The sequence below is a fragment of the Oncorhynchus gorbuscha genome, linkage group LG07, assembly GCF_021184085.1.
Source record: "Oncorhynchus gorbuscha isolate QuinsamMale2020 ecotype Even-year linkage group LG07, OgorEven_v1.0, whole genome shotgun sequence".
Classification (NCBI taxonomy): Eukaryota; Metazoa; Chordata; class Actinopteri; order Salmoniformes; family Salmonidae; genus Oncorhynchus; species Oncorhynchus gorbuscha.
The window spans coordinates 18,611,554-18,635,078 of record NC_060179.1 but is presented as its reverse complement, the minus strand read 5'-3'; the positions used below and the strand labels follow the sequence as shown (position 1 = coordinate 18,635,078).

Sequence of the window (23,525 nt, the reverse complement as noted above, 5' to 3'; positions counted from 1 at the left end):
GTGCACCGCCTGGTATGCATAACATGAGTATTTTAAAGGTGAACCCTAGTCAGATAAATATTGTTTTTACGTAACATCAGTCAAAACAAAAGGGAGAGGATTTGGACAGCCCTGAGGTTAATCTAATAATATTTAGGAAAATGAACTAGGTCTGAGAAGACTGAAATGGGAATAAAACAATCCCTCTGTTTTTGAGGATTATGCCTGAACCGTGAAACACAAGGATGCTGGAGGAGAGCAGATTGCATCTTTCCTCTTGCTCAGGTACAGCAAAGCCTGAATGTTGATAGCCAATGCTGTGTGGCTATAAGGTCAACACAACAAGCACTGTTATTTTTATTGGTATTACACTGTCAATGGTACTGACACTATTATCACTGCTCTGACAAATTGAAAAACCATTGCCGATACCCAAATGATATCAGCCACTGCCCAACCCAACCCGTCAACTTCATGTTCCTCACTTCTTATCTGGCCCCAAACGTTGTTTGCTGGCTCTTACGTATGACTGCCGATAGTTGTATTATTATTGTCACTTTGATCAACTCCGACCGTTAATATCACGCAACATTGAATCAGGCCTGATTCAGAGCTAATGCTAAGCAGCAGCAGTAATAGTAGCTGACTCCACACTGCTGCAGGCCCTGCCATTGACTTTACTTACTGCTGGCTTCCCAGTGATGCCGTTTCCAATTAAGACACACTGACTGTATACTTACCCTCGAAAATGCTGGTAGGCTGAGGAAATCCTTAATTCATGTAACCGATGGACAATTTAACATGACTATGGTAGATGTTATGGAAGTTTGGGATTGCTGCAGTTGGCAAAACCTTTTGATGATGAACGAAAGCTGATGACTTGGGTTTGCTTAGCCAGTTGGTTACAATACCAAGTCATTCTGAAACATACTGACACTTTAGGCTTACCCCTCTATTCCCACCTCGCCCTAGGGTTCTATTGGTTTGAGTTTTTTGGGTTCCTCTGATTGTACAACAGGTCTTAGCTTTCAGCGCTTTCTCTCTCTCTCTCTCTCTCTCTCTTTCTCTCTCTCTCTCTTTCCTTTGACATACTGTGTAATTCCAAGAAGATCTATTCATAGGTCTCTCTCAAAAGGGTTTCTGTAGTCCACCCCCTCCTACAGCTTCTCCATGCCCACCAGCCAGAAATGGTCGACATAACAGCTATGTCCATGCATTCTTCATGACCGTTCATTATGAGCTTCTTCATTAAAATACATGCCTTAGGATGATTTGGTGTTCTTCGTGACGAAATTAAATTCACATGTAATCATGCAGGGGGAAACATACAGTATGCACACCCAACCCTGGGGGGGGGGGGGGGGTTCATACCCACCCAGGCGAGGCAGAGCCCCAGAGTCATAGCACCACAGGCAGAAAGGCCCAGACCACAGACCTCAATGTTGGATTTCAGGGAGGCAACTCGATTCCACCCGTAGCTCAGGCTCCATGGCCTGTTCTGATGACAGGATCCTAGTCCAACTTTATTTTCAATGAAATTTATCTGTTTTCTTCCAACGTGAAAACTCCCCTGAATGAAAGTAAACTTCAGTTTGAAAGCTAACCACTCACTGCTGTAGGAGATCAAATCAAATCAAATGTATTTATATACCCCTTCGTACATCAGCTGATATCTCAAAGTGCTCTACAGAAAATATCACCAAATTCTCCACAGATGAATTTCACTGCCTTTCTATACAGTCTGTATTCAGGTCTACTCCTTTTTGTTGCTCCCTCTTCTAGTTCTTGCATTGATTTCTTCACAGCCTTTAATCAGTTGTTTACGTAACCTTCTGCCAAGAACATAGTGTTGACTTGTCTCCTCTTTTCACCACCTCCAACCTCCTCTCTACGGTTACCCCACCCCCACTTCTAATCACGTCTTCATTAATCCAGTGCAGACGGCCACCCAGATAATTGTGCTAATCATTATCATAATTGCAGATCACAGAGGCATGATCGGGAAGGTTAGCTGCCGTGTTTAGAGAGCTCACAAATCTTGGGCACTGGAAGTGTAATTGCCTTCTGGCTGAGGAATCTGCTGAACTGTTTCAGAAGTTCTATGAGTTTGTGAGATTGGAGAAAAGATGAGGTAACCAATGGATAATAAAAGGGACACTGTGTATTGATCACTAAGTGAGGTTTCCAGAGGCCCCGTTGGAGATGGTTGGTCTATGCTCGATACTCTTTATGCTGGTGGGGCCCACCTAATGAGCCACATTTATGGATCATCACATTCAGAGAAATCGAAGCCAAAGACTACCATTTATCAGCCTGGAAGGAGACCAGTATCTCTAATGTCAAGCCATTCCAGATAGCACTTTTTGAAATCAGATATGGCGTTAAAGATATTCTAGATATAAGAATCTTTCCATATTGGAAATGGTAGCGTATTATAGTCTATAGGCCTACCTGTAAAAACGTTGATGTAGCCAACAATAGTTCTGAGGGACTATAGTTTCACTGTACTGTGAAATTTAGGCTTGGGCAATATCCTGGTATACGGTATTAACTTTATATTTCAAAATAGCGAATGGGGGTGCACCCCAAATGACAAATACTCCAGTGTGGTAAGATAAGTATATCTATAAGAAATGTAAGATGTGTCAAATAAATGATATCCAGCTCAGGGCTCCAGCATTTGGTTTGCTAACTTGCTAGCTAAGTGGCTTGATGTCAAGATCAAGCTTCTTGGTTACAGCAGAGACATTCAATCCCCTCCTGGATCAAGATCCCTGTTGCCTAAATTGTTTTTTTGTATAAATAGCTTTGAAATAGCACCACTTGTTTGCACTTCCAGTAATACCGTATACCCCAGTATGGAACAGAAACGGTATGAATATCTGGATATCGCCCAACATTACTCTGAGTCCACAATCTGAGTTAATAGAAGCTGGTATTGAATGACTATTCACATCGTGTCGGTGTTGTGTCATAGTATGAAAAGTGGAGGCCAACCAGAAATTATATGGGATGTAGTCCACATCTAACAATTGACCTAATCACATACATCACTCCATGATCCAATATATAGATACAGTAGAGTATATTATTTTTAGGCTTGTTCATAATGAATACATTAACACACTACAGGGTATTTTGCTACTGCAGTCCTAAATAGACCTATCATGCAGTTTTTATCTATTGTGTAAGACTCACGTCTCACCTGAGAAGTCCTTATTAATGTTACCATGTCTTCACCTCCAATGAAGAACAGTATTTAGTTCAGTTTACCTTATCTATGCTGGAATGTATAACATATTTTCGAGAACTACACTCCCTAGCTGGACTTGACTTTGAGCTAATTAGGAGGAAGACTCCCAACTCTTCAGTTCGAGAGGAAATGAGGCTATGGGGATCTTGTTAATCATTCTTTGGTTGTGTGCTTCTATATTAACCCCAAAGGACAAATACTCCTGTGTGGTAAAGTAAACTGTGTTATAACACGTGACTGTGAGGAGGAAGGAAGCTCTAGGAGAGAGTTCCCAGACTTAGCCAGAGGGAGCACCTGTGTTGCTGTCCTCAGTACTCTATGTGTCAGTGAGGGCTCATTATTTCATCACTAGTCATCACCAGTACATTGGACTTTAATGTTTCCCTTAATTGGATTGGCCATACATTTTGATGGCAAAATTGTTACTTAATTCACAGGTTCCCTTCAGATGGTCTCTCAGGAGAAAGTGTAACCTATATTTGAGCAAGAGAACAACTCTTCGTAATTTCTTCCATCTGATCACGCCTTTCTTAATGTACATTTTCATTTGATATGAATATACTATGATGGTTGACAATAAGAAACAGGAAACCGTTAATTTTCATGCGGGTGATTTATGTACAAGCTGACTATCTAAATAGAGCGTCAGATGTGTTACTCCATTTTCTCTTCTGTCTGTTTTGTACTCCAGTATGCCTGTTCTGTGGCAGAGCTAGTATAAAAACCAACCTTTCAGAGCTAAAAGGTTCAGGATAATGTTTCTATTCATGGGAACCCTCTGATGAAGTCCACATGCTAAAAGATGAATAGGAGAATAAAGGAATTGAGCAAATGGACTGAGAATGAGATTCTTCTCTAGACTGTGACACAAAGGCAGGCTTGAAACGACTGCTATTTTGTCCAGTATAATACATCAAATTAATGTGGGATCTTATTTTCCAACTAAATGGAAAATTGCCACCAAATTGCATGTTCTTTGAGATGGATGAAGGCTTATCTTCACAAAATAATTGTCTTGGCCCTCCCAGGCTGTTCCATAGGTTATTGCCAAGCATTTGTGACCTGCCTGGCCGATACCCTTTGAACATTGTTTTCAGACACATTAGAGTGCATCAGGAATAAATTGAGCCCCTCCTCTCCCCTAGATAGGGAAATTGACCGAGCAAGTTAAGCTTTCTTTAATGCTTTGAGATCACAAAGCCTTAGGCTGCAAGTGTAAACTCCACTTTGAATGTATAAAGAAACTGGTGTGTTCAGGTCCCACTCAGTTGAATAAACACAAATGTGTGTGACAATTAAAGATAATAGGACATGAAAATTGCATTGATGTATTTTCTGTTTATTGCATCCACTCTGTTACTATGTCAAGGAAACACTGTACATTTCCTGTTTCTTAGCAAAGGCATTTCAGCAGTGGTGTAAAGTACTTAAGTAAAAATACTTCAAAGTACTACTTAACTTGTTTTTTGGGGTATCAGTACTTTACTATTTATATTTTTGACAACTTTTACTCCACTACATTCCTTAAGAAAATAATGTACTTCTTACTCCATACATTTTCCCTGACATCCAAAAGTACTTGTTACATATTGAATGCTTATCAGGACAGAAAAATGGTCCAATTTACACACTTATCAAGAGAACATCAGTGGTCATCCCTACTGCCTCTGATCTGGCGGACTCACTAAACACAAATGCTTCATTTGTAAATTAAGTTTGCGTGTTGGAGTGTGCCCCTGGCTGTTCTTAATTAGAAACGGGTGTCGTCTCGTTTGTTTAATATAAAGATGTTTTCTGTATTTTTACTTTTGATACTTAGGTATATTTAAAACCAAATACTTGTAGACTTTTTCTTAAGTAGTATGTAACTTTCACTTTTACTTGAGTCATTTTCTATTAAGGTATCTTTACTTTTACTCAAGCATGACAATTGGGTACTTTTTCTACCACTGAATTTCAGTGACAGTAGTTCTGGTTTAGCTGAGGTTAGGTTAGGGTTAGGCTTAGGGTTACATAGCCCATTTTATATTATTTGGAGCCTCGGGGGCTGAATTTGATGTTCTTCTAAATGGAGTGTAAAGTCATGTTCTGTAGTCCCTACACAATATGTGGGGGAGATATATATTTGTCCAAACCTGTGGTGAATTCCACAGTGTATTAGTACAATGATGGTCATGAGTAAAATAGAGGATAAACTAATACAATTTACAAAACTGGCAATACAAAGTTTGAGGCAATACTGCTGTGGAAAGAGGACTTTATGATTTTGCGTTATTGATGCAGCCTCCTATACACAACTCCTACAAAGTTTCAGACATCACAACTGTTCAGAATGATAAGCTCATGAAGCTATGCACACTGGCAGCTTTGAATGCAGGAGAACATTCCCCATGAGATGGGCTCCACAATACCCAGCACAGCACTGTTTCTCACTGCATGAGTTAATGCACAGTGATCGTTACCATTGCAGACTCTCAATCCAGACCAGAATTCATTCAGTGATTATTGAAAACTCCCCCTAATTTCATTCAATATAGCTGGAAGGTACACAGAGATGAACTGATATTGTCGACAGGCTGGGAAGCTTTCATTGGAGATTTCAGGTTCATATGGAGGGAGAGGTTCCAGTGTAGCTAGCATTCTTCTCTAGAGTAACACATGTTTCTCAAGGCAGTTGAATATTGATTAAACTACAACCTGTCAGTGAAGTCCGCTGCTCATAGTACCTGATGCTGGAACGTCTGTATTTCTACCTCCTCTTGTTTATTTGGTGTTTATTAGATTGCACAAATGCTGTACAATTCTTAGTATGAGAAAAAACAACTTTATACTGATCAGAGATGGGAATATATTTCTTCTTTCAGATAACCTGGCTGACCAATATCTTCTAGCTGTTAAAAATGTCACTCCGTTTTGGCTTTGTTATCATTCGTCACCCAAAATCAATTAAACCTAGTGACAGTCACATGTTGACTCAAACATGCAAAAGCGATACTTTTTAAAGTGTATTTGCAAGTTCAATCAGGTTCTACCAATTGGCAAAGTATTTAAACATTTTTACTACTAAACACAGTAAACATCTGATTCTGACTTTCATGGGAGAGCATATCCATGGAAAAATAGAACTAGGGACTGACTCCATCCCGCAGTCATAATTATGCCAAATTAAAAGACTTCAAATTGTCTTGCAGCGTTGGATCATCTTAGCCCCACAAGCGTTTTTGTATATTGATGTGTTTGTTTAGTCAGCTGTGACTACACACGGGCTGTTTACAGTACAATGCTCACGCTTTGTCACAGCAGAAGCCCTGCACTCGTTACTGGTGTGAAGCAAGGCCCAGGCACTCCGGCAGTACTGCCCAGGGTAAAGTCTCAATTGATAAACATGACCCAGACCAGAATGCACCCCCTCTATTCTCTCTCTCTCTGATCTCTCTGCTTCTCTGTTGCCTTCTGAAGCTGAGAAGTGAAGATCTTATCAAGTAGTTGTTTTCTTCTGTTTGCGGAATATGTCTAAAGCTGTGGAGTCTGCTGTGACTTTAGTGTCTTTCTTCATGTGTGTTATGAATAATTGTGTGTGTGTGTGCCAAACCTGATGTGTTAGAATTGAATGCTACTGTGTAGGTGTTATGGTATTATATTGGGTATAATGTCAAATCCATAATCTGTTCTCCAAAACAGTGTGATGTTTATCCTCTCATATTGGCACAATCATGGTCCTTTAACAGTGGTCCTTTAACTGTACGCAGTGGGCAATCAAGGTTTCCCCTATATATTTAAATGAGATATTTCTGTATATAATTTTGAATACATTTGCTAACATTTCTAAAAACATGTTTTGAGGTATTGTGTGTAAATTGATGAGGATTTCTTACAATGTAATTCATTTTAGAATAAGGCTGTAACGTAACAAAATATGGAAAAATTCAAGGATTCTGCATACTTTCCCTAATCTGTTCTCAAACAGTGTCATATTTGTCCTCTCATATTGGCAAAATCATACTCAGTGCTCCTTTAACTGTACGCAGTGGGCAATCAGGGTTTCCCCTATATTTAAATCCTTGCCGCCACTCAAAAAAATGTGATACAAAAATAGCAATTCAGGATGGTAAAATATTTGCAGTGCAAATTTAAATGACTAAAACCAGATATAAAATATGTAGAAAAGATAATGGGCAGTGTAGTGGAGGGCTAAAGGACTGTATTATTTTAAGGTTTCTGGTATGGGTGTGTTCGCCTCGGCATCGGTCAGAACGCATTGATGCGAAGACAGTTAATGGTTGGCTTGTAGTTTACTTGAAGATAGACAGTATATAACAGCATAGTATGTACAGTGCCTTCAGAAAGCATTCATACCCTTTGACTTTTTCCACATTTGGTTGTGTTACAGCATGAATTTCAGGGTTGTAAAGCTCTTAGAGACTTACCCAGAAAGATTTACAGCTGTAATCAGTGCCAAAGGCGCTTCTACAGTGTTGCCTCTGAGGTTTTTGCTTTGTCATTATGAGGTGTTGTTTGTAGATTGAGGAGGATTTTGTTGAAAAAAACGATTTAATCCATTAAGGATTAAGGCTGTAACATAACGTGTAACGTAAAGTGGAAAAGGTCAAGGGATTTGAATACTTTCGGGATTCGGAAATAGTCAGACCGCTTTTTTGCAAATGTATGAACAATAAAAAACTGAAACATCACATTTACGTAAGTATTCAGACCCCAGTACTTTGTTGAAGCACCTTTGGCAGCGATTAGAGCCTTTAAGTTTCTTGGGTATGAGTTTCTCCCATTCTTCTCTGCAGATCCTCTCAAGCTCTGTCAGGTTGGATGTGGAGCATCGCTGAACAGCTATTTTCAAGTCTCTCCAGTGATGTTCGATCGGGTTCAAGTCTGGGCTCTGGCTGGGCCACTCAAGGACATTCAGAGACTTGTCCCGAAGCCACTCCTGCATTGTCTTGGCAGTGTGCTTAGGGCCGTTGTCCTTCTGGAAGGTTCTCCCATCTTCACAGAGGAACTCTGGACCTCTGTCAGAGTGACCATTGGGTTTTTGGTTACCTCCCTGATCAAGGCCCTTCTCCCCCGACTGCTCAGTTTGGCTGGGCAGCCAGCTCTAGGAAGAGTCTTGGTGGTTTCAAGCTTCTTCCATTTAAGAATGATGGAGCCACTGTGTTCTTGGGGACCTTCAATGCTGCAGACATTTTTTGGTACCCTTCCCCAGATCTGTGCCTCAACACAATCCTATCTCGGAGCTCTACGAACAATTCCTTTGACCTCATGGCTTGGTTTTGCTCTGACATGCACTGTCAACTGTAGGACCTTATATAGACAAGTGTGTGTGCCTTTCCAAATCACCGTAAACACTCGAGGCTGTAATCACTCCCAAAGGTGCTTCAACAAAGCACTGAGTAAAGGATCTGAATACTTATGTAAATGTCATATTTCATATTTTTATTTAATACATTTGCTAAATGTTCTAAAAATGTCACAATGTTAGTAATAATGATGGTTGGACCAAGGCGCAGCGTGAGTATAGTTCCACATCTTTTAATGAACAAGTGAAACTTAAAACAATTGTTTTTTTTGTTTTTTTCACCTTTATTTCACCAGGCAGGCAAGTTGAGAACAAGTTCTCATTTACAGTTGCGACATGGCCAAGATAAAGCAAAGCAATTCGACACGTAAAACAACACAGAGTTACACATGGAGTAAAACGAAGTCAAAGTCAATAATACAGTTGAAAAATAAGTCTATATACGATGTGAACAAATGAGGTGAGATAAGGGAGGTAAAGGCAGAATTTTTTTTTAAAGGCCATGGTTGCGAAGTAAATACAATATAGCAAGTAAAACATTGGAATGGTAGATTTGCAGTGGAAGAATGTGCAAGGTAGAAATAGTTATAATGGGGTGCAAAGGAGCAAAATAAATAACTAAATACAGTAGGGGAAGAGGTAGTTATTTGGGCTAAATTATAGATGGGCTATGTACAGGTGCAGTAATCTGTGAGCTGCTCTGACAGCTGGTGCTTAATGCTAGTGAGGGAGATAAGTGTTTCCAGTTTCAGAGATTTTTGTAGTTCGTTCCAGTCATTGGCAGCAGAGAACTGGAAGGAGAGGCGGCCAAACGAGGAATTGGTTTTGGGGGTGACCAGAGAGATATACCTGCTGGAGCGCGTGCTACAGGTGGGTGCTACTATGGTGACCAGTGAGCTGAGATAAGGGGGACTTTACCTAGCAGGGTCTTGTAGATGACTTGGAGCCAGTGGGTTTGGCGATGAGTATGAAGCGAGGGCCTGCCAACAAGAGCGTACAGGTCGCAGTGGTGGGTAGTGGTGACAAAACGGATGGCACTGTGATACACTGCATCCAATTTATTGAGTAGGGTATTGGAGGCTATTTTGTAAATGACATCGCCGAAGTCGAGGATCGGTAGGATAGTCAGTTTTACGAGGGTATGTTTGGCAGCATGAGTGAAGGATGCTTTGTTTGCGAAATAGGAAGCCGATTCTAGATTTAACTTTGGATTGGAGATGTTTGATTTTTGAGTCTGGAAGGAGTGTTTACAGTCTATCCAGACACCTAGGTATTTGTAGTTTCCACATATTCTAAGTCAGAACCGTCCAGAGTAGTGATGCTGGACGGGCAGGCAGGTGCTGGCAGCGATCGGTTGAAGAGCATGCATTTAGTTTTACTTGTATTTAAGAGCAGTTGGAGGCCACGGAAGGAGAGTTGTATGGCATTGAAGCTCGTCTGGAGGGTTGTTAACAGTTTCCAAAGAAGGGCCAGTAGTGTACAGAATGGTGTCGTCTGCGTAGAGGTGGATCAGAGACTCACCAGCAGCAAGAGCGACATCATTGATGTATACAGAGAAGAGAGTCGGCCCAAGAATTGAACCCTGTGGCACCCCCATAGAGACTGCCAGAGGTCCGGACAACAGGCCCTCCGATTTTACACACAGAACTCTTTCTGAGAAGTATTTGGTGAACCAGGCAAGGCAGTCATTTGAGAAACCAAGGCTATCGAGTCTGCCGATGAGGATGTGGTCATTGACAGAGTCGAAAGCCTTAGCCAGGTCAATGAATACAGCTGCACAGTATTGTTTCTTATCGATGGCGGTTAAGATATCGTTTAGGACCTTGAGCGTGGCTGAGGTGCACCCATGACCAGCTATGAAACCAGATTGCATAGCGGAGAAGTGGGTGGTGGGATTCGAAATAGTGGGTAATCTGTTTGTTGACTTGGCTTTCGAGGACCTTAGAAAGGCAATGTAGGATAGAAAAAGGTCTGTAGCAGTTTGGGTCAAGAGTGTCCCCCCCTTTGAAGAGGGGGATGACCGCAGCTGCTGTTATGCAGGTGAATGAGGACCCAAAAGCGACTTGGCGAAAACAGAGTCTTTAATCCAGTAAAGTAAATATACAATCATAAAGCACAATTCCACTCGTAATGACGAGAACAGACTGGAGACTCGATCATGAACTGCCGGTTGCCTCGGGAAGGCACTTGAACGTAGCAGACTCAGACACCTGCTCACCACGCAGCGTCTGAGGGAAATACGACACGACAGGGCGATACACAGACACAGCACGGTGAACAATAGACAAGGATCCGACAGGGCAGAAACGGAAAACAAGGGGAGAAATAGGGACTCTAATCAGGGAAAAAGATAGGGAACAGGTGTGGGAAGACTAAATGATTGATTAGGGGAATAGGAACAGCTGGGAGCAGGAACGGAACGATAGAGAGAAGAGAGAGAGGAAGGGAGAGAGAAAAAGGGGAACGAACCTAAAAAGACCAGCAGGGGAAAAACGAACAGAGGGAAAAGCAAAATGACAAGACAATATAAGACAAAACATGACAGTACCCCCCCACTCACCGAGCGCCTCCTGGCGCTCTCGAGGAGGAACACTGGCGGCAACGGAGGAAATCATAGATCACAAACGGTCCAGCACGTCCCGAGAAAGAACCCAACTCCTCTCCTCAGGACCGTAATGAAAAAACGATAAAAAGGGAAACTAGGGTACTACTCTAAAAAAAAAAATGAGACACGGGTAGAGAACTGAAAGCTTTAGAGCAAACAGGACCAAACAGGCCAGGAGAGTAACAACTAGGGACAGACTGAGACACAGCAAGGGCAGGAACAAGAACAGGAGAGATGCGATGGCAGGGAACAGACTGAGACCCAGCAAGACCAGGAGCAGAAGCAGAAAAAAAATTACCAGACTTCTTCTGCGCGCAGTCCGAACACGCAGCCACGAAACGGCGCGTGTCACGCTCCTGAGTAGGCCACCAAAACCGCTGGCGAATAGAAGCAAGCGTACCCCGAACGCCGGGATGGCCAGCTAACTTGGCAGAGTGAGCCCACTGAAGAACAGCCAGACGAGTAGAAACAGGAACGAAAAGAAGGTTACTAGGACAAGCGCGCGGCGACGCAGTGTGCGTGAGTGCTTGCTTAACCTGTCTCTCAATTACCCAGACAGTCAACCCGACAACACGCCCAACAGGAAGGATCCCCTCGGGATCGGTAGAAGCCACAGAAGAACTAAAGAGACGGGATAAAGCATGAGGCTTGGTGTTCTTAGTACCCGGGCAATAAGAAATAACGAACTCGAAACGAGCGAAAAACAACGCCCAACGAGCATGACGCGCATTCAGTCGTTTGGCAGAACGGATGTACTCAAGGTTCTTTTGGTCAGTCCAAACGACAAAAGGAACGGTCGCCCCTCCAACCACTGTCGCCATTTGCCTAGGGCTAAACGGATGGCGAGCAGTTCGCGGTTAGCCACATCATAGTTACGTTCCGACGGTGACAGGCGATGAGAAAAATACGCACAAGGGTGGACCCCATCGTCAGTATCGGAGCGCTGGGACAGAATGGCTCCCACGCCCACCCCGACGCGTCAACCTCAACAATAAACTGTTTAGTGACGTCAGGTGCAACAAGGATAGGAGCGGATGCAAAACGCTTCTTGAAGAGATCAGAACAACAATCATACGACCGGTGAGGAGGAAGGGAGTTGGCTCTGGACCGACTGAAGACCGTGCGCAGACCATGATATTCCTCCGGCACTCCTGTCAAATCACCAGGTTCCTCCTGAGAAGAGGGGACAGAACAAACAGGAGAAATAGCAGACATTAAACACTTCACATGACAAGAAACGTTCCAGGAAAGGATAGAATTACTAGACCAATCAAAAGAAGGATTATGACACACTAGCCAGGGATGACCCAAAACAACAGGTGTAAAAGGTGAACAAAAAATCAAAAAAGAAATGGTCTCACTATGGTTACCAGATACAGTGAGGGTTAAAGGTAGTGTTTCATATAATATACTGGGGAGAGGACTACCATCCAAGGCAAACATGACCGTGGGCTCCCTAACTGTCTGAGAGGAATGTCATGTTCCCGAGCCCAGGCTTCGTCCATAAAACAGCCCTCCGCCCCAGAGTCTATTAATGCACTGCAGGAAGCTGCCGATCCGGTCCAGCGTAGATGGACCGGTAAGGTAGTACAGGTACTTGACGGAGAGGACCGTCTAGTAGCGCTTATCAGTCGCCCTCCGCTTACTGATGAGCTCTGGCCTTTAACTGGACATGAAATGACAAAATGACCAGCGGAACCGCAATAGAGACAGAGGCGGTTGGTGATTCTCCGTTCCCTCTCCTTAGTCGAAATGCGAATACCCCCCAGCTGCATGGGCTCAACACCAGAGTCAGTGGGGAAAGATGGTAGTGTCGGAGAGAGGGGAGACACAGTTAACGCGAGCTCTCTTCTATGAGCTCGGTGACGAAGATCTACCCGTCGTTCAATGCGAATAGCGAGTTCAATCAAAGAATCCACGCTGGATGGAACCTCCCGAGAGAGAATCTCATCCTTAACCTTAGCGTGGAGTCCCTCCAGAAAACGAGCGAGCAACGCCTGCTCGTTCCAGTTACTGGAGGCAGCAAGAGTGCGAAACTCTATAGAGTAATCCGTTATGGATCGATTACCTTGACATAGGGAAGACAGGGACCAGGAAGCTTCTTTCCCAAAAACTGAGCGATCAAAAACCCTTATCATCTCCTCTTTAAAGTTCAGATAATTGTTAGTGCACTCAGCGCTTGCCTCCCAGATAGCTGTGCCCCACTGCCGAGCCCGACCAGTAAGGAGTGATATGACGTAGGCAATCCGAGCTCTCTCTCTTGAGTATGTGTTGGGTTGGAGAGAGAACACTATATCACACTGGGTGAGAAAGGAGCGGCACTCAGTGGGCTGCCCAGAATAACATGGTGGGTTATTAACCCTAGGTTCCGGAGGCTCGGAAGACCCGGAAGTAGCTGGTGGCACGAGACGAAGACTCTGATACTGTCCTGAGAGGTCGGAGACCTGAGCGGCCAGGGTCTCAACGGCATGCCGAGCAGCAGACAATTCCTGCTCGTGTCTGCCGAGCATCGCTCCCTGGAACTCGAGAGTAGAGTAGAGAGAATCCATAGTCGCTGGGTCCATTCTTGGTCGGATCCTTCTGTTATGCAGGTGAATGAGGACCCAAAAGCGACTTGGCGATAACAGAGTCTTTAATCCAGTAAAGTAAATATACAATCATAAAGCACAATTCCACTCTTAATGACGAGAACAGACTGGAGACTCGATCATGAACTGCCGGTTGCCTCGGGAAGGCACTTGAACGTAGCAGACTCAGACACCTGCTCACCACGCAGCATCTGAGGGAAACACGACACGACAGGGCGATACACAGACACAGCACGGTGAACAATAGACAAGGATCCGACAGGGCAGAAACGGAAAACAAGGGGAGAAATAGGGACTCTAATCAGGGAAAAAGATAGGGAACAGGTGTGGGAAGACTAAATGATTGATTAGGGGAATAGGAACAGCTGGGAGCAGGAACGGAACGATAGAGAGAAGAGAGAGAGGAAGGGAGAGAGAAAAAGGGGAACGAACCTAAAAAGACCAGCAGGGGAAAAACGAACAGAGGGAAAAGCAAAATGACAAGACAATATAAGACAAAACATGACAGCTGCTTTCCAATCTTTGGGAATCTCAGACGACACGAAAGAGAGATTGAACAGGCTTGTAATAGGGGTTGCAACAATTTTGGCAGATCATTTTAGAAAGAAAGGGTCCAGATTGTCTAGCTGATTTGTAGGGGTCCAGATTTTGCAGCTCTTTCAGAACATCAGCTAACTGGATTTGGGAGAAGGAGAAATGGGGAAGGCTTGGGCGAGTTGCTGTGGGGGGTACAGTGCTGTTGACCAGGGTAGGGCTAGCCAGGTGGAAAGCATGGCCAGCCGTAGAAAAATGCAATTATAATGGATTTATCAGTGATAAAATAACAAAACTTACAAAGACCCGTGACTATGTAGTGCTCAAACACACTATACATAAACAATATCCCATAACCCACAGGTGGAAAAAATGCTACTTCAGTATGATAACCAGCTGCCTCTAATTGGGAATCATACAAATTACCAACATAGAAAATCAAACCTAGAACCCCACATAGAAAATATAAACTAGAACAAAAAACCCTAGTCACGCCCTGACCTACTTTAAAATACAGGTTGTCTATGGTTTTCTATGGTAAGGACGTAACAAAAAAACTGTTTTTGCTTTGTCATTATGGGTTATTGATGAGGGGGAAAACCTACTTAAAATTATTAATCCATTTTAGAATAAGGCTGTAACGTAACAAAATGTGGAAAATTCAAGGGGTCTGAATACTTCCGAATGCACTGTATGCTTGTAGCATTTGGGTTTTTCAATTAGGTAAATGCAGATGGGCAACCCAATGCTTCAACTATGCTGCATCAGTTGGGCTATGGTTATAATGCTTTTAAAGTGGAAATTATATTTCAAATGTCAACATCATTTAATTTTCACTCATTTTGGAGTATAATGTCTTTTAAGCAAAAGTTGATCAAACGAGATTGCTCAATGGCAGGGATACAGTATGTCTGGCTGGCGTCCTACTGTATCTACATCCTAAAGCGGTCTACTCAGGCTGGATAGAACTAAAACACTATGGCACTTGTAGTGTGTTTGTGGTGGTTCTGTGGAATCAGTGTTGTTTACACCGCAGTCCACTAACTCCTCCCGCCTGGCGTGACGAGCCCTCGGCAGTGACCCCTGCGAAAGCACCCCCGTTTCGCCAGACTGCCACTGGGGATTGTGGGAAAACAGGTTGCTGGTTTTAATGAGTGTGTGTAATGGGTGGTGTGGTAAAAAGCCCCCTGCTCTTCCTCTTCTCTCCAGGCTAATGATGTCTGCCACTCCATTCAATTAAGGAGGGAAAGAGGTCACTAAAAGGCTTACCTTGTAGACCAGCCTGGGGGGGGGGACTATTGATTAAGACCTTAGCCACAGATCCTCTCTGCACGTCCTCTGCTCAGGACTTTTTACCCCCTACCGTAAACTAATTAAAGTTATTAATGCAGCTAATGTTTTAGGCTTTCAATGACCTTTTAAAAGACTCTCCTAGCTTGGTTGTTTTTGGTTATTGGACTTGAACTATAGAAATGTCCAACTTTCTTTTCATCTTTGTTTAAGATTTTTTTAGGTTTGGGGTTGCTGTAAGCCAATGCTTCATGTTGTTGTTGATGTTGCTGCTGTTGTTCAGGTATAAGCCTCAATACATTTATGAGGACAGATCTATTCAGTGCTACCACTATCAATCATAATTCATAGTACATTTTTTCATAAATCATCAATAATAAGGATTATTATTGGTGCAAAAAGGGGAAGGCTGAAAACCCTTTTCTCATTCCACTCACTCCATACCCAGCAGGGACTGTTTGTCAAATTGATACTTTAACATTTTATTTTGCACTTAATATTAAACCTTGAATATATAATTCATTTGTTTTCTCCCAAAACATGGCTCAAGGTTGCGCCATAATTTCAAATTATTTTTAGAACAGAAAGCCTCTTGACAGCGTTCACCCACCAAAGTTACCAATATTCCGAAAGCTCATTTTCTATCTGTCACATTCGTTTGCCAGTGATGGCCGCTGACCCCTCGCCTCATTGATAACCCCCCACATACACACATCTCCTCCATTCCTCCTCCCGGCTTTTGCTCATGTGGTCCTTCTGTAGCTCAGTTGGTAGAGTATGGCGCTTGTAACGCCAGGGTAGTGGGTTCGATCCCCGGGACCACCCATACGTAGAATGTATGCACACGTGACTGTAAGTCACTTTGGATAAAAGCGTCTGTTAAATGGCATATATTATTATTATATTTATTATATTATATATTATTATTATTATATTATTATTATATTATTATTATTATTATTATATTATTATATTATATTATTCTACTTGAGAATTTGTGGTGTTTCCGGTGGTCCACACTTGTCCTTGACTGACCCATACATTTTAGTTATCCACCTTTCTCTCCCCTCCCTCCCTCCCTCCCTCCCTCCCTCCCTCCCTCCCTCCCTCCCTCCCTCCCTCCCTCCCTCCCTCCCTCCTTCCTTTCAGTTATCTTTTATTAGTTATTTGTGTACAATTTTCTCACTCCCTCTTTCCCCCTACTCTTTATACTAACAGACAGTATCAGTCCATTATCTCTCTCCCTTACCCACTTCTCATTTCTTTCTCCTTTTGCTTCTCTTCATCTCCACAACCTTTCTCTTGTTCACTCACCTTGTTTACTCTCCTTTCCTGATTTTCTATCTCCTCTCTTTCTCTTTCTGACCGTGTGTTTCTCTCTGTCTGTTTTGTCTGACCAGGAGCTGGTGGGGAGTAACCCTCCTCAGAGGAACTGGAAGGGAATTGCGATTGCCCTGTTGGTCATTCTGGTCATCTGCTCCCTGATCGTCACCTCAGTCATCCTGCTGACACCAGGTAGGTGGGGAGTGGAGGGGGCGGGGAGGGAGGGAAGACAGGATTGACTCCCGTACGATATGGTATAAAAGGAAAAAACACAACAATACACATGTTGTTGTACAGGGTCAGCCATAATAGTATGGTGCCCCTGGAGCAAACCCTCACTGGCATAGCACAAACTCCAAACACAATTTACAGTGTTACCCATCTCTCAAGATCTATTCAATAACATATTATTCACTGGCATGGGCCCATGCAAGATCTATTCAATTATTATTATTGGGGAGGGGGGAGTTCGGCCCCCTAGATAGCATATGAAAACGTCACAAGCCATGATTTTTAGGGGGAATTACAGGAAATTATCTTTAAAACTGCTACATTTTCTCTCAGCCTCATGGTAAAATATGAAGATTAGCAGGAAATTATCTCTAAAACGGCAACATTTTCTATGCCTTACGACTCAAACTGAATTCTTACGTTACACTATGTTCACTACATACTTCAATCTGAGACTGCCAACATTGAAGTTGTTTGTGGTGATGTCAAAATGAGGGGTGTTGTACAAAACAAAGGTATCAGCAATTGGATCATCTCTAACCAATCAGAATATCAAAGCCAATGACACATATTCAAAATGTGGAGAAGAAGCTAACGTCCGTGGGCGTGGCGTACCATTTGGCCAGAGCAAGAACTTGGGGAGCCAGGCAAGCATTTTCTCTCAGCCTCATGGAAAAATATGTAAAATAGCGTGAGATTAGCTATGAAACTGCACATTTTTCTCTCTGCCCCAGGACAAAGAAAAAGATCCAAAAAATATATCTACATGTGTTTTTTTGCGGGGACCGCACAAAACTGTGCTACGCCTCTGCGGACTTGCTTCTATAAGCGGTGACATTCGCAGAAGGCGCACATATATTTTCCATAGACCTGGACTCCCTGGTCTTTCTTCCGAAGCCACTCTTAGCCTCTCTAACAGTCAGAATGACCTTTAAGACCTGTTTGGGAAGATTTACATGAAAAGCAAATCAATAGGCCGTCTTCTTTTTAGCTCATGGAGCCCCTTGAAGTGCTTTTATATTCAATAGAAGCCATATTGATCAGTATAACTGCCAATATATTGGATGTATAACCAAGTTTCTGAGACAATAATCAGTTTTCCTTGATTAAGTATTGACATGACTGGTAATTATTACAAATAGTTCCCCCTGGAATGGGATCAGGTCAAGAAAATGACTACAACTTTGCTTTTGAATGTTTTGCTTGGAAGTTGATTAAAAATAACTTTTGACATTCAACCAGATGATTAAGTAATTTTCTTAATCTTTTGAAGAAAATGGATAACTGTAATTTTTCCTATGTCTATTATTATATTTTCATAATCAAAACAGGTAGCCTCCCCCCCCCACATTTCACTATAGTGTATATTCAGTGTTTCGAATCGGTAGTTTAGCTTTGATAAAATTTGTTCATTTGGATGTCAAATCCCATGTGGAACTGGCTAATCACATTGTTAATCACTAACACTCATTACCATGTAGAGCTGTTGTGTTCTTTTAATTACTTCTACTGGTGGAGTCTTTACAGTCAACATGTGGGCATACGGTATTTCTTATCAGAGTTTTATCTGGACTTTTCCAACCTTGATTTACCAGCCTAAATTATACTATAGTTTTTCAATATCCACCTCAATATTTTTCATCCGATGAATGGGCCCACCAAACCAACTGTATCAAAGAGAAAGGAGTTATGAGCATGCGTTATATGGCTTACCGTGAAAGGCATAAAGCACAGAAGACATTCAACCTTTCATTAGCACAATTCTCAATCCATAGTAGTTTACAGGTAACTGAATCTGTAGTGAACTACCCAGTGGTAGATGGAGTACAGTAGACCAACTTAAGCTGTAGTACTAGAGTACTGTACTGTACCAGATGCCAAAGGGTCTCGCACCTTGTCAGCACCTACTGTAGTGAACTGTTCTCCTCCTCTCATATTTTAATAGCTGTATTTTTGAAACTGCTGTGAGGGGAAATGTAGAGGTGAAAGTGACAGGCTTCGTGGAGTATCCGGGGATCGAACGCCGTCTGGGGCAATGTGTCTGGAGTTGGCAGTGCTAAACCATATTCTGGCACAAACTGCTCCCCTCTGCCTTTGCCTTTTCTAGTCTCAGACTCCCTCACACCCTCTGTCCATTTGGGTTGCCAGTACTGGCCTGCCTTCTGGAACAGAGGGGGACAGTGGGAGTCCGAAGGGGCTGTGGAGACTGGACAGGTGGCATCTCCAGCTTGCATCCCTCCCTAAATCCTCCCCCCGCATCCCTCCCAACTCCTACAGTGTGCCCAAGCAGAACTCCCGTTTATGGTCCAAGTCTTTTCACAAACGGAATCCCACTGGGCTCTCATAGACTGCCCATTCCTGGGAGTTTGGAGGGCTATTTGATCAAATGGTATTATAAAAAATCCCTTGGTTAATAAAAAGAGGCTTTATGAAACTTAGTGGATTAATTAGGTATGCACAACAACCCAAAACAAATAGCGGATGATGGGGCTGAGTGATTCTACACTTCTATTCTTCATCTGACTTTCAATTATTTAAAGTGATTCCTTGAAGACCAATACATTGCTTTGACTGAGTGTGGTGTATTTTTTAAGGATTACGTTTCTGAGATGGGAGTCCAATTCCCTGAACATACTGCACAACCTGTAGTCCAGCCCCTTGCTATTCTGAAACTATTCTGTACTGCTCATTGCAGTAAATAGTAATTTAAACAAGACAACCGATCCATCTGTACCCCAGAGTTACAGTAAAGGAGGATGAATGTGGTTATGCATTGAGATGGCAGTTCTTCTCCCACTCACGAACAGAAGTTTGTTGATACATGTTTCCCCGCCAAACATCAGGGTAAAAACACTGGCTCCTGACAAGCACTTTGTTTTCACAACCTTAACTTCCCTCTTCACTCACAATGACAAGCTGCTCTCTTTTGTATCTAAGTCACAGATCGATTAGTACCACAGGGATGGCACATGTTCGCTACGTCAATACAAGTGGGTCAAGGTTTCTCCACTATCTTTCAGGGGTTGGAGTATTTATGTGACTGAGGAGTGACATGCTGACTGACTGACTACTGACTGGCTGACATGCTGACTGACTGGCTGACATTCTGACTGATTAACTGACATGCTGACAGCTCGTTGAGGTCGTCAGAGGAGAAAATAGACCCATCCAGTCATCGGAGCTGCTGCTCTCGTATACCCCTTGTCTCTGCCTCCAGCTCTTCCTGGGAAAGGCAGTTACTGGCCTAGAATAGGTACTTCTGTCACTGTACACTGACCCCTGCAATCATACAGAACTCAAGTGGCAGGCTGGCTAGAATTCCAAGAAAGTGTTATTTCTTGATGTTTGGGAGAGAAAAAGACATGGGTTTTATGTGGTTTCAGTTGCCTTCTGTTTGTTTTTTATTTCCTGTTCATTTTTGGTCTATTATCTGTAAGAGATTACACGCGCAGTGATTGACGCTCATAATATATCATATATATTAATAGAACTATCATATCATTTTTTTATATTAATATGGCTGCAGCTAATAGTTCCTGATAAAGGAAAGCTGATATGGCTTCTAGAGAATGTTTCCTTAACTCTTGTAACACAATTAGGGACTCAAATCTCAACAGACCTCCAGACCTAAGTAGATGCACACACAGACACACACACACGCTCACAAATGTACACACATTGACACACACAACATAAAATGTAAGTAACATTTTTACAAACATCCAATCCATGTACATTCTGCCACAGATGCAGTATGATTGGTTTACAGGGACCATATTTTCCTTTTTTGTTGTTGTGACTGCGCATTGGTGTGTGTTAATAAGGCAATTTGCTTCTAAAAACCCGGAGAGGGAACATGTGTGGCACAGAGTCTTGTGTTCAAATTGGGCGCGACAGGCGGCCACAACATGTTGGTTATGACTGCTTGCGTGGTGATCCTTTGAGAGGATTAATGTGTAGATTGTCTCGGAACCTCCCGTGAGCTGTCTTGGTGAAGAAGGGACTGGCCCTGTTCAAATAATTCAGAAATGCATTCTTCCTCTCTACCTTCCTTGAAGTAATCACTGATTTTAATTGATAAAATTTGTCTTAGTAGGGGCCTCCCGAGTAGCACAGTGGTCTAAGGCCATCTCTGTGCCACTAGAGATCCTTGTTCGAGTCCAGGCTCTGTCGCAGCCGGCCCGCAACCGGGAGACCCATGGGGCGGCACACAATTGGCCCAGCATCGTCCAGGTTAGGGGAGGGTTTGGCCGGCAGGGATGTTCTTGTCCCATCACACTCTAGCGACTCCTGTGGCGGGCCGGGCGCATTGCACGCTGACACGGTCACCAGGTGTACGATGTTTCCTCTGACACACTGGTGGAGCTGGCTTCTGGGTTAAGCGGGCATTGTGTCAAGAAGCAGTGCGGCTCGGCTGGATTGTGTTTCGGAGGACGCACGATCTTCGCCTCTCCTGAGTCTGTACGAGAGTTGCTACGATGAGAAAAAAAGTGTCAGTAAGAGGGTGATAACCTTGCTTTCACCTACCTATACAGTCACTGATAGATCTGTGTTTACCTCCAGGAAACAAGGGAGGAAAGACGCAGTTCTGAACACGGACATGATCACCAAGGGAACAGGGAAAGATGTGACATAAGAGACTCTGTAGGAACAATTGCCCTCAGACCCAGCTGTCTGTGTGTGTGTGTGTGTGTGTGTGTGTGTGTGTGTGTGTGTGTGTGTGTGTGTGTGTGTGTGTGTGTGTGTGTGTGTGTGTGTGTGTGTGTGTGTGTGTGTGTGTGTGTGTGTGTGTGTGTGTGTGTGTGTGTGTGTGTGTGTGTGTGTAACTATCATCTTTTCATTTGTGAAAGTATGCATGTGTTGAATATCCACGATGACAATTAATATTTATCTGTGTACATGCTTTTCTTTGACGGTTGACGTTTATTGAGTTCCACCTTGTCCTGAAGGTGGAACTGAGCGATTTCCGCTAAACGGGCCATCTGCAAAGTCAAAATTGGCTATATTGTAAAAAATCTGGAAAACAAAAATGAACTTTTGGTTCTTAATTTAAGTTTATGCATTAGGGTTAGCAGTGTGTTTAGGATTAGGTTTAAAATCTGATTTTAGGAACACTGCAGAGTTGCTGTCACGCCCTGGCCATAGAGAGTCTTTTATTCTCTATTTTGGTTAGGCCAGGGTGTGACTAGGGTGGGCATTCTGGTTCTCAATCAGGGACAGCTGTCTATCGTTGTCTCTGATTTGGAATCATTGTTTTGTGGGTAGTTGTTTTCTGTATAGTTTATGCATCTTACAGAACTGTTTCGTTTTTTTCACTTTGTTATTTTGTTCAAGTGTTTTGGTTAATAAAGAATCATGAACACTTACCACGCTGCGTTTTGGTCTGATCCTCATTACGACGAGAGCCGTGACAGTTGCATCCAGAACAAGATTCATGGCGAGAAACACTAACCTTCTTCTCGGTGTGTCTTTTCCACCTCTCACCCTCCTACATTCCCATGCACACCTTCATGGCGCCACACTCACATCACTCTTGCACACGTCTTAAATAGCTATTAAGCTCCAGCACGCTTGTGCATTTAAGATGCAGAACATATTAATATTTATCTCATTGCAGGTAGGGAGGGGGTGGATGGTGGAGGAAAGATATGATTGAACCAGTAACGGAAAAAAACAAAGCATATTTAATAGGCCATCCCCAACGGGTAGCCAGACCCCATGCTGGTTTCATCTCCTTCTTCATCTCTTCGCCTCATCTCTCCCCCAGCTCCACACACGGCAGGGCTCCAGAGTTCGGCAGGCTAGTACAGATTCAAGACTGGAAAATAATTCTAACTGTCTTGGCCAAACAAGGATAGCATTTAGCGCCGAACGCCGTTATTTTAAAAACCCAGGGGATCAGCTTTAATGGATTTACTATTTTATCTTCAAATGCACTTTTCTCTGACTTTGCCTTTGGACACAATAAAGGAAGGTTGAGGTTTTCTGACCTAACATTGTTATCTGTCCTGAAGTAGTACTTCTATGTAATAAAAGTGCAGAAAATATTGCTTCTATTATTGCAACCTGTGCGAGAGCGTCAAGTGAAGGGGTTTGGTACTGAAAATATGACTTTGTCTCAGGTTGCTTCTAAACTTAGTGTCACTTCACTCAGCAATAAACTAACCTCAAAACTCTTGTTTGATTAAGTGAATTCTAAAAGCAATATTTGATGATTCCTTTAAACATTTAATTTGTCCTTTGACCTATCATATGCATTACGTTGGTCTTCATCAGATGTCCATGTCCTCAAGTTGAAGAGTCACTACTGTAAATATTCCCTCCAAGGTTTAGCTACAATTCCCTCATCTACAGACCACCTCCTTATTCTCGCCAAGTGAGTGAATATCTCCGCTATGGAAACTAAAACAAATCGGT

At 42.9% G+C, this 23,525-nt stretch overlaps 1 protein-coding gene across 5 annotated transcripts in view; it reads left to right on the top strand.

The window, feature by feature from the left end:
- The window catches only part of LOC124039593 (dipeptidyl aminopeptidase-like protein 6), a 389,264-nt gene that overhangs the window by 274,443 nt on the left and 91,296 nt on the right, over positions 1-23,525 (top strand). For all 5 annotated transcript variants that reach the window (XM_046355735.1, XM_046355737.1, XM_046355736.1 and 2 more), the window contains one exon: positions 16,955-17,069. In XM_046355735.1, coding sequence (XP_046211691.1) covers positions 16,955-17,069 — 115 coding nt within the window. The remainder of the gene's footprint in view (positions 1-16,954; positions 17,070-23,525) is intronic.